Source organism: Lissotriton vulgaris, chromosome 1_1, assembly GCF_964263255.1.
Source record: "Lissotriton vulgaris chromosome 1_1, aLisVul1.2, whole genome shotgun sequence".
In the NCBI taxonomy this organism is placed as follows: Eukaryota; Metazoa; Chordata; class Amphibia; order Caudata; family Salamandridae; genus Lissotriton; species Lissotriton vulgaris.
This window is the reverse complement of record NC_141685.1, coordinates 1,821,815,175-1,821,827,573: the sequence shown is the minus strand read 5'-3', so window position 1 is coordinate 1,821,827,573 and position 12,399 is coordinate 1,821,815,175. Positions and strand designations below refer to the sequence as shown.

The window sequence follows — 12,399 nt, the reverse complement described above, 5'->3', positions numbered from 1 at the left end:
TAATTTGTTGTTACAAATAATTTATCACAATAGTACATATTTTTTGTTTATTTACAAAATATTTTAATAACCGTTTTTGCATTTAACATTTAAGTAACAATAAATAATTGTAATATATAAATATATTACTTGTAATAAATTATATATCATTTTTAATCATTAATGCATAATATAAAAAAAGTTAGGTTAGGTGGAAATTTATTTTTTAATGAATAATTCAGAAAAATGTATTTTAATTTATTATACTTCAATTATTTGAATATTTAACCAAAATACATTATTAGTGCTATAGCATTGTTATTTGCTTCTATATTTAAAATAAATATGTAAAATTAATCTAAATTAGTATGTATCATAACAATATTTATAATCTTTTTACATTTTATCTATATTTTATCATAAGGAGACTCCACAGTCGGGTCTGAGATCTCTGCATAGTAAATATAGTGAACATTTTTAAAAGTTCTGTGATGCAGTAACAAGCAATTCAACTAAAAGAATTCTTCAAAGAAATAAAAGTAATAATATTCAAAAACAAATACTAGATGGCAGGAGAGTTCAGAGTGAGCACAGCATATGAACTACAATAATATATGCAACAAACACCCAGTGATTGGGTCTGTTCTAGTTACAAGTAGTTCAAGAATGATTTATCCTTTAATCTCAAAAAAATATGGAAGTGTACATCATGTGCCAATGATTGCCTGTTGTCTATTTATGTAAGTAACTTGCTGGCTGCAGATATGAATCCCAACATGATAGGTGTCTTGTTTCTAGGTGTTTGTTCTGCCCAATTCAATGATATTTAATGATACTCATTTTATCCTCTCGAGATTTAATAATGGTTAGGTTGGTCTAGCATAAACTCAAATTGTGGACTGTAAATGGAAAACAAGTTTTATTGTTCTCTGGGAGAATAGTATGATGTTTACCAGCATCAGGAGAATGAAAGAATGAGTCCTCTATGTCTAGATTCAAGTCTCTGAATCGCATGATATGCATTTATAAATAAAAATCAAGAAGAAACATCTCTAGTTGCTTTTATCACTGAAAAATGAGGTTTTGTTTCTATGTAGACTGGGACAAGACCAGCTGTAACTAAAGCTCTTCTTGAACTGTGCTTGTGAAAATGTCACACTAAAAACCCATGTACCAGCTTGTTCTGCAAAATCGGAAGATGAAACACCAAAACTTTCACTGTGGAGGAAAATACAGCAAATCCCCTCAATGTAAGTGGCTAGGAGGCATCAAGCTGCAAAGCGTCATCGCTCGTTAAATCTATTTAGAAAATCCTCCTGATACTCATGTCGGCTGTTTGTCGTCCTTCAGAAAATTATTTTAAAGGTTATGACCAATTAGGTCTTTTTTAAAATTAAACATACATTCCCATACCCGTTTGTGATGTGTGAAATTTAGACTGCAGGATGACAAAGAAACCTGGCAGTCAACTGAGAATGTAAGATTCTTTCAATAAACTAATTTATTTTGGGCCAGACTTACGGAAAATGCTAGTCGCAGTGCAATCTGGACGTGCCACTGTGTTTGCAATGCAAACAGCCTCATCACCTGCCCAATGAAAGAAGCCTTAATAACTAGCTGGAGAACGGGACAAGGGAATTTAGCGCAGTGAGACTCGCCTCATAGGCAGACGCACCTCACCGAATACAGAAGCAACATTAGAGTGCCAGGAGGCAGGGTGTAAGGCTAAATGGGCTTCACTGAGAAACCTTTGAGGCGCACTCATTCATGATGGTTGGGGTATTGCATATTGGGGCGTGAGTAGAAAGGCATATGTGCAAATCCGGAGATGAGATTTGCTGCTCCCCAAAGAGTTACTACTGAGGGTTTATAGTTTGCACTGCTTTCTGTTAAAAATTAAAGAAGATTATCTACGTTGTTTTTCTTTGCATTTTGGTCGATTTTGGTGAAAAATAGTGCAGTAACTAACACCGTCAAGGTCCTTGCTGAAGGTCTGGTGGACAGGATACTCCATCACATAGATGACGTCCCATCAGCTGTGCTACAAGTTCATCACAATATAGCCAAAGGCACTTGTAGTGCAGCAGACATAATAGTCGCCACGTCCTGGGGGAATAACTTGCACCAAACTCTAAATAAAGCCAACGGCTCTGAGTGTATTTACTTAACAGACCGACGGCAAGATTTCCCCAAGCAAAATGAAGAGGAGAACAGGTCTTGTTTCTTTTAATATTTTTCTGCTTAGTTCTGAGCTGAAGAAGACTTTTGGGGCCTGTATCTGTTGAAGTACTTGTCTCGCACTGCCATCTACATTTTGTCCTTTGCACGGCGTGGACAGGCTCCACATCTTGTATGTCACCGGGCGAGAAAGATAGAGAGTGAGTGTGTGTGGGTGTGCATGTGTTTTAGGCAACCTGATAGCCATCCCTGTAACTGCACAGTCCCTGAAGTCCCTGGACTCTTCACTCCAGCATCAACTGTTCACGTATAAGCGCCCTTCAGTATGTTGGCCATTTGTTATTTGGACTTCTGTGTGTGCTTTGCAAGCAAATGCCAAAATAATGTTTTAGAGATTTCACCTCTAGTATTTTGACAACAAAGTTTCATGACACAGTCATTAATTATCCACAGGTACAAGACCGAATGACTCACTATCTGCTACTATTTTTTACCTGTGAAAACTGAGCAAAGCTGCGGTCAGCAAACAAAGGGACGTGTCCAAGCAGCTCATGGCAGATGTCACTGGAGAGAGCACAAAATAATGTTATATCATTGAAACAAAAAAAATCGCAAAGAAGTGTTGTATGCTAATCATAAATTGGCAGATTTGCAGTGCATTTTTAAAAAACAAGGCCTGACAACTTTGCTCTAGTGAAATGTTCAACGGACAAGAACATTAAAAATATTTACATTAAAGAATGGCAGCAATTTGAATCAATGCACATCACGACTACTTCTTGTGTAAAAGTGAACATGTAAAAACCAGTAGAATTCCTTTGAAGCTTTTTGAAAGGAGAGAGAGAGGGGCTGCTATTTAAACACAAAGGTGAATCAAACTGTGCAAGGTGGTATATTGATATTTTATCATCATTATTTCTTTATTTCGGCAGTTTTGCCATAAAAGATTGCACAATACATACATACATACAAAAAAATAAAACATGAGAACATGCCAGTTCGACTAATGTACAATCGTTTAAAATTTAACACAATGGATAAAATAAATAACAACACATGCCTTCATGGTTGGATATGCTACCGTTGAATCGTGCAAGTAAATGGTAATGCATTTTTAGTTACAATTTAAGACCTATTTTTCTCCTGGCAATATAAACAGAATGAAGGAATCTGCTGACACTAAAAACAATGGTCTGAGAAGTATCAGACTTAATTATTCTATATGCCAGATTACATGACCTAATTCCCAATATGTTGCATAAGGGCTTGATCCATTTTTTCCTGGCTTTGGAATATGCTTGACAGAAAAACAATATATGAACCTCATCCTCCTAGTAATTTCCTTCACACATTAAGCAATTTCCACTTGCTACATGAGTTTCATCTTTATTTTTCCTAGACCAGTATTCCTTTATGTAGTTGGTCAGAAGGTTTCCATACCTAAACTTCATAAATAGGGTCTTTGCAAGGGGGGGGCTCAACTTCATCGAGGAAGACCTCAAAAAGGGGTTCGTCCTTAAAGGTTAAAAAGTTATTCACTAGAGTCCCACATCTGTTCCCATTGACTAATTGGTTATTTATGAAGGACCAAAAGACATTTTTCACCATGATTTTTGTGTTATGTGGTAGCCTTTCGGGATACTCCCATAACTGTAAAAGGCCTAAGATGGAAAGCCATGTTTTAATATGTTTGAGCCAGAGAATAGAGTTCAGTGAGTCTAAGCCCATTATTTCTTGTAACCCTTTCCTATAATCGTCCAATTCTGGTGTCAGCCACAATCTTACCCAGAACATTAAAGGCCTGAGAGTGGTGTAATGATCTGTCCTCTTAAAGTTCAGATCCAGTTGAAGAGGCACTAAGGGGGTGCTTGTAGGAACCCTTACAATACTTCGCATACATTTATTGTCCATGGTGGAAAAGGTATCCTTTGCAGATGGCCCCCAGATCTCAGCCCCGTAAAGTGCTGCAGGTTGAACTTTAAATTTAAAGTGTTCCATAACAGGTGTCACTGCCTTACTTGTACTTACGTTAAACTTACTAATAATTGGTGTAATGTTTTGGGTAAATATCACCTTACTTTTCTGAATTTGGGGTTTCCAAGTAAATTTCGAGTCTATCTCAACCCCCAAATAAGAAAAGTGGTCAACTACTTCCAAATCCTGACCATCTAAGGTTAAGCACCCTTTATCCGGCCTACTTGGATTTAGGGCCATGCACTTTGTTTTATTTACATTAATTTCTAGCCCTTTCTTGTCGCAGTATTCACTAAAGGTGTTAAGTAGCGCCTGGAGACCTTTCTTGGTTTGCGAAATCAAGATGGTATCGTCTGCGAAAAGTAACGCAGGCACCCTTTCTCCATTAAGTCGGGGAGAATCATTCGTGCAGCCCTCCAGATGAGCAGGGATGTCGTTCACAAAAAGTGAAAATAGGGTTGGGGTCAGGACGCATCCTTGGCGAACGCCACGCTCTATTGGTATATTTTGGGTCAGTTCACCATTAGGACCCCATCTCACTTTAGCGAAATTCCTGGCGTGCAGCTGAATTATTTGAGCCAGAAGGCATCCTGGCATCCCAGCCTCGTCAAGGGCTCTCCAAAGGAGATCCCGTGGCACTAGATCAAATGCCGCTCTCAAATCTACGAAAGCGGCATATAAATGCCCTTTCCTGATTAGTACGTATTTCCAGTAGAGGCAACAAAACCTAAAAACCTGGTCGATGGTACTGACCTTACTCCTGAACCCAGCTTGCAATTTTGTAAGTACCCTTTTCTCCTCTAGCCAATAGTTTATACGGGTTAGTATGTGCCTTGAATATAATTTCTCCAGAATGTCCATTAAGCTAATCGGTCTATAGTTAGAGGGTTCAGACCGGTTGCCCTTTTTAAAAATTAGGACAATCTCGGCACCCTGCCAGCTGTCTGGGAAGTTACAATTGCTAGATAAGACATTAAATAAGTAATTTACATAGGGAACCCAGACCTTTATGTCGTGTTTATACAATTCCCCGGGTATTTTATCAAGACCCGGGGCTTTGCCATTTTTCAATGCACTAATTGCCATTTCTGTTTCATCAATAGAGAGGTCTAGGCACTCAATCTGGGGAGGGGCCCATAATGCTATCTTACTACACTTGTCTATACCACTATCACATTTTTGATGTAGAGTCGTGAAGTGATTCACCCATGTGGATTCATCGAGATATACATCTTTCACTATTCTACCTGCATGGCTCCTGTTGGCAACTAGCCTCCAGAACCCTACAGTGTCCTTCGCTTTAGCGGCAACCAACATTTCTGCCCAGCTAGCCTCCTCCCAGGCCTTCTTTGAGGTCATCTGAATGCGCTTGTATGCCTCCTTGGCTAGTTTAACATAATTTTGACTTTTGTTTTTTATGGCGATCATAAGCTCCCCCTTGGCTAGCCTACAGGACTTGTCGTACCATGCTTTGCCATGGGACAAGTTCCTTACATTTTGCTGCCTCTTCTTTGGCATTTTTGTTAATAATGTTTTCAATGTCTTAAAAAACTCCTTGTGCAATACCATAAAGTGTTCAGTAGTGGTATCTTGCCCTGACAGGGGTGCAAAGGTCGTCTCAAACAATGTGTATATTGCCATGAGAGTGTCACCATGTTCTAGCACATGAGGCCACTTTAAGGCTCGTCTATTGTTGCTGACCAATGTTTCATCGCATGGGACAGTATTGTGTGCCTCCAGAGACAATGCATCACTAAACTTCTTAAGCAAAAGTGCATCTATAGTTAATTCCATAGGGTAGTGGTCACTCTCTGATCTATCCTTCACCTCAAGGTCAACCATGTACTGCCAGATGGATAATGAGACAATCACAAAGTCTAGGTTACTTTTAATGGCAGTGGGAGAAGTTGGCCTGGTATATAATGCTCACTAATTCTTAGTGATCACTTGGTACCATGCCAAGCAACCCTTATGATGATTGGTTGTAATTCAACCTTGTAGACCAGTTATCCTAGTGGTAACGTGGACAAAGCAGGCTAAACTCTGAAAGGCATTTGAAGCCAGCTGTATTACCATACACAACCCCCTTGAATAACAAATGAAAGGGACACCACACAGATATATATTGAAAATATATATTGATTTATTAACTATAAAATCCCCTGGACTCTTTATGAGCACAGAAGCACAAGCGTTAAATCACAAGACAGTTTAAAATACACAAAAGTTGCACAATATGGATGAGCCCTAGGGGCCACCTAAACCATATACTAAGAAAGTGGTATAAGAGATACCAATCGGAACGTAAACAGGCCTAGGGCATTGGGAATCGCTGGAGCTATTCGAGACTAGCAATGATTAAGTCGGGAAAGGCCAGCGGGACTCGGGTGCAGTGTCTAAAGTGTATGCACTTTCCAATGTAAAGTCTATGGTGCGTAAAAAGTACAAAGTTAGATAGTTAGGAACCTTCCGAGTGACCTAGAACGCTGAAACTTAAGACACAGGCCCTTGAGATGTGTACCAGTGTAGGAACACCGGCGGAGCTGAGTTACCTCACCCACAGGAAGCGGGTGCACAGGGTCGAAGTAGTGTCAGGTTTCGTCACGCTGGTCGATGGTGCTTGGAGCTGAAGATGCTGCAGGCGGCTCGATGTGAAGAGTTCCGATGGATCCAAGGGTGGATCTGAAGATGTGAAGACCTGAAAGCAGAGGGGACAATGTTCAAAGTCACTAGCCAGTGACTACCGTGGAACCAGATTGGAACCAGGCGATGTCGGGTGCAAACAGGCGTTGTCATGTAGCTTCTCTCTGCAGCCACGTGGACACCGGGGGTCAAGGACATTCAGGAGTCAGTCACGAGCTGTCCCACGCAGGCTTCTCGCTGTTGGCGGTGTCGACGACCTGATCGGAGCAAACAGGCCTTGGCTAATGCAAGCCACGCAGAAATCGAAGGATGCTTAACACTCGGACCAGCAAGGTCAGAGCGAGTGCTCCTTTTCACAGGAGCTTGGGCAAGTCTGGTGCAACCAGACCCGCTGTGTAGTTCATCGTTTTCGTCGCCAAGATGGCCGCTGACCACGTGGCTAGTGGCCGGGATGGCGCGTCGAGTGGCACAATGCAAAAGGGCCCCACGCAGATCGTGGAGATGTTGGAGGGCTCTTCTTCGGTGCAAGGGCTGCTCGGTGGTGGGGGCTCTCAGTGCCCAAAGCACAACGTCAATGTTGCCTCAGAGGCTGCTCAGTCAGCTTTTCGAGTGTCTTCCAAGAGGTCCGGTCCCACGTCACTGGGTGCCTCCACGGGTCCCTTCTTTGCAGGGACTGTGGATCGGGCTGTGAGAGGTCTGGGAGTCTGGTTCTTGTCGGGCTCTGGGCTCGGGCTCCGGCGGGAGGCGGCGGCAAAGCAGACGTCGAGTTGCTGGTTGGTGCCTGTATTCACAGGGTGGCCACTCCTAGGCCACAAGGGAGATTCTCTTCAGTCTTCTGAGCAGCAGAATGTCGAAGTCCAGTCTTCTTCTTTGTTTCAAGTTGATTCAGGATGATCTGCTGTGCAATGGCACTGCTCCCACTCTTATTCCCAATCTGAGGGGTGGATCACCTACTAGGTCCCTCCTCTGGGAGGAACCAGGAAGAGGGGCGTTACACCCCCTTTCCTTTGTCCAGTTCTTCGCCAGGCCTGGGTCTGGAAAGTCCCAGGACCGGTTTGGACTGGCTTATGCACGGGGACACCTTGTGTGCCCCGGGCATGTCTGATTCTATTCAGCCCTGTCCTACCCAATACACAAAACCCTGTCTGGGGGGGTGCTCGCACCTCCCAAGGCAGGAAACCCTTTGTCCAAGCCTCCCTCGCTGGAAGGACTCCCAGCAGCAGGAGGTCAGACTCGTGTCTGTGGTGGCAGCATCCATTTTGTGATGCTGCGGCTCTGGTTAACTTTAACCGGGGTTAAGGCTACACACATGTCGTGTCCCTCTAGAAGGGTGGAATGCTATCCCCGTCGACAGAACTGTCGAGGGGATTGGATTCCAATTCGTATGACACCTTACTCGACATGTTTTGATGAAGCCAAACCATAGATAGCATTTAACCGCGAGGATTATAATGCACTTAAGAGTATATGGTATGGCAATATCCCGGAACAGCTTAGGGAGTGGTTCCCGACAGCTGCAGACAGGCTCAGCTCATGCTAGAGCACCATCTCACATATTTCCAAGCACTCTGCCTCCAGGATTGATGAGGCCTTCCATAGGAGTGGCTGATAGGAACATATGTGTCCAGTTTAGGGTTAGATATAGGGATACTATATCTAAGTAAGAGGAGATTACACCAATTTACCCCAGCTGAGTGATCAGCCAGTTGTGTCAAATATGGAGGCCAGGCCAGGGGTGGCACAATACATGCTGCAGCCCCTGGTAGGCCTTGGAAACACCTATGCCCTGGGTACCTAGGGTACACTGTTACAGGGGCCAACAAGGTGAACCAATTCCAATTGTGTTATGCACCTAAGGTACATGGAGTCCATTTTAAGGAGAGAGCAATCAGCCTGGGGCCCTGAATAGCAGGATCCCAGGCCAACTAAGTAAAAAACCAGCTAAACACCAGGCAAGAAGTTTGGGGGTAACCATAGTCAGATATCCACCTTCCTACATAACCCCCCCCAAACGAAAGGAGATAAGGCTATCCTTGACCAGGTAAGCCTATATTGCCTAAGTGGCCATATAAGGAAGTACCAGCTCTGGCTTGGTAACCCCCGGTCTCATGGTCCACTAAGCAATCCCTCACCCTAAGGGCATCTGAGGGTCTCCACCATAGGGAATCTCTACCTGTGGTGTGTCTTTGCAAAGTCAAAGGCTGGTGTTGAGATGGAGTACTGAAGTGAGTTTCCTCTGTAGGGCTCAGCTTCCTCCAATCACTCTCCACCATGTGTGCCTTTCTTTCTCTGACTGAGCTGCACTGTGCTCTCAGGGTCAACCTCTGGCTAACCTAAAGCTGGAGGCTGAGTCCCTCTGTTTGGCTTACTGGAGGGACAGTTCAGGTTTGGGCCCTTAGGGTCCCAGGTTTGGCTGTGCCCAACAATATCCATCTGGGGGAGGTCCCTAACTACTTTTAAGGGGGATCCCTCAGGAGTTTTTAAAGTTTGCACCTCACTAGGGCTACTAGTTTCGGTGCCCCTAATCTGTTGATGGGGGTACTTTATTTGACAGGGGGCCCTTTGGGTCTCACTGTCCTTCTTGTCCTCTGCAGCCCTGGGCTGAGTAAGGCAAGGTAGAGAGGGGCAGGTTACCTGCTCCAGACTGGGTCCCACCTGAGAAGGGTCCACTGCCATCAGAGTCTCTGTTAGGCCAGGCCTAACAACCTCTGGGACAGTTCCTTCATCAGGGGTAAGATCAGTTCCCTGAGGAGGCTGATCCTTTCCTAAAGTCTGGTGGGAGGGAGATTTCTCTTCCTCCTCAATGCTCTCTGTTTGGGTGGAGTGATCCATCATTTCAGGCTTCACTACCCATGTATCAGTTTGAGTTTGGGCTGTGGCCATCACAGCCCCACCAACCTTTTCAGGAGAAGACTCAGTTTGGGTATGGGCTGTTATCATAACAGCCCTGCTAATCTTTTCAGGAGGGAAGTTAGTTAAAGATGGGGCTGAGGTTTGCTCAGCCCTCCCAACCTTTTCAGGAAGAACATCTTGGATTGGGGCTGTAGCCATCACAGCCCCACTAACCTTTCCGTGGAGATTTACCATTCTAGAATGGGTTTGCTGTTCAACCTCAGCCCAGGCTGAGATTTCCAAATCATTACCCAGTAGGCAATCTACAGGCAAGTTTGCTGACACTGCCACTCTCTTTGGGCCAGTGACACCTCCCCAGCTAAGATTGACTACTGCCATGGGATGATTGGTTTCTATGCCATCAATGTTTGTCACCTGATATTTGGCATCAGGTAAAAGTTGCCTTGAGGGGACTAGACATTCAGCCACCATGGTGATGCTAGCCCCTGTGTCTCTGAAGGCCTCAACTTTCAAACCATTGATGAGGGGCTCCTGCCTATACTTGCTCAAAGTGTTTGGGCAAGCAGTGAAATTGGCAAACCCCATGCCAGTCTCATAGACAAGAGTATCTGAGTTAGGGGACCTGGATAGGCCAGAGTCCACCTGTCCTCCAAAAGTAAACCCACCCAAATTCTTGGGGGTGCTCCCACCACCTGGGGGACCACTGCTAACAGTGACAGGAGGTGCTGGAGCCTTACCTGGAGGTATATTCTCTTTATTGCCATTCTTGGGACAACAGCTATCTGTTTTGTAATGCCCCACCTGTTTACAGGTATGACAATAAGGCTTTTTCTGGGTTGTAGAAGTGTCTTGGGACCCACCCCCATTCTTGGAGTTTTGGGGCCCTGGGGAAGTCTTTTCCTTACTTTTATCCCCACCCTTCTCTTGATGCTTGGTAGTCTCTTTCTTTTGGTCACCACCCTGGTTCTTAGGCCTGATCCTGGTTCTGACCCATTTGTCTGCCCTCCTACCCAATTCTTGTGGGGAGGTCAGATCAGAGTCAACCAGGTGCTGATGTAGAAGCTGATTTTGACAATTACTTAAGATTTGCTCTCTCATAATTAAATTATACAATCCGGTATAGTCAGTAACCTTACTTCCCAGCAACCAGCCTTCCAGAGCCTTCGTGGCACATTCAACAAATTCAGACCAGTCCTGAGTCTGTGTCTTCTGGGTATCTCTGAACATTAACCTGTACTGTTCAGTGGTTAAGCCTAACCCATCAATCAGAGCACTCTTCAGGACCAGGTAGTTTCTAGAATCCCCATCACTAACTGTGAGGAGTCTGTCTCGGCCTCTACCTTCAAAGGAGAGCCACAAGATTGCTGCCCACTTCTCCTGAGGGATCTGCTGTACCATGCAGGCTCTCTCAAGTGCAGTCATCCATTTGTGGATATCATCCCCAGCTTTGTAGGGGGGCACAATCTTACTCAGGTTTCTTGTATCAAAGGACCTGTCTTTATCCTTCTAGATAGTGCTGCCACCAGTGGATCCTAATCCACTTTCTCTAGGCTGTCTTGCTCTAGCAAGTTTCTCTTGGGCCAGGGCAACTTCTAATTCTTGTCTCTGGATCCTCAATTCAGCCTCTCTCATTTTGGCCTCATGTTCCCTTCTCTGAGGGCTAGTCATCTCCCTTATGGAGTGACCATGAGAAGCTCTAGAAGCATGGGAGTTGTTAGAGTCACCTGAGTGAGTCCTTCTTCTCCTAGGCTTCTGGTTAAGTCCACCTGGGGGTCTGAATGGGTTGTTACCTGATTCAGTCCCAAGTAGGCTTAAGTTAGCCTGCTTCAGTCTACTGACCAGCACCTGACTATTTCTGTCATCATCTGACTCACTGCTCCCCCCTTCTGTCTCTTCTTCCTCTTCCTCTTCCTCCTCATCTACCTGAGGAGCTCCAGTGATGGGGGCTTCCTCATCTACCAGGATGATAGGGACAGGGGTGTCTACAGTGTCATCCTCTGAAGGACGGCCTCCATCAGCATTCCCAGTGGGGTCTGCCTTAGAGGGCTTTAGAGTCTCAGACTGGTCTAAGAGCTCTCTTAGGTGGTCTGTAGTAGGGGAAGGCCCTGTCTTCAGACCCCTTAAGACACAAAGCTGTCTTAATTCCTTAAAGGAAAAAATAGCAAATTTGGATGGTGCCCTTGGAGGGTCACTCTCAACAGGGATGTTCCCAGTGGAACCCTCTGCTCCAGACATTGCTCTAGTGTGGGTGGATGTGTTGCAATCTATCTACACTGGTGTTTACCTACTAAACCTATCTAGTAGTTGTAGTCAGGGTGTGCTACTCCCTTTGCTCTACAACAACTAAGTTCAGTAGAACTTAAGTATACTAGTCTTGTTTTATATGTACCTAGCAGGTACCTGTATGATCTTTCAGATGATAATCTCAAAGATTGTAATGGTAAAACAACAGCAAGCTCAGATCCCAATCCGCTGCTCACCAATGTGAGAAGTTGGCCTGGTATATAATGCTCACTAATTCTTAGTGATCACTTGGTACCATGCCAAGCAACCCTTATGATGATTGGTTGTAATTCAACCTTGTAGACCAGTTATCCTAGTGGTAACGTGGACAAAGCAGTCTTAGGCTAAACTCTGAAAGGCATGTGAAGCCAGCTGTATTACCATACACAACCCCCTTGAATACCAAATGAAAGGGAAACCACACAGATATATATTGAAAATATATATTGATTTATTAACTATAAAATCCCCTGGACTCTTTATGAGCAC

General features: G+C 44.2%; 1 protein-coding gene across 2 annotated transcripts in view; it reads right to left on the bottom strand.

Annotated features, from left to right (window-relative positions):
• Positions 1-12,399, bottom strand: part of PAH (phenylalanine hydroxylase) — a 260,469-nt gene that overhangs the window by 59,387 nt on the left and 188,683 nt on the right. For both annotated transcript variants that reach the window (XM_086919176.1, XM_086919177.1), the window contains one exon: positions 2,652-2,721. In XM_086919176.1, the coding sequence (XP_086775302.1) occupies positions 2,652-2,721 (70 nt within the window). The remainder of the gene's footprint in view (positions 1-2,651; positions 2,722-12,399) is intronic.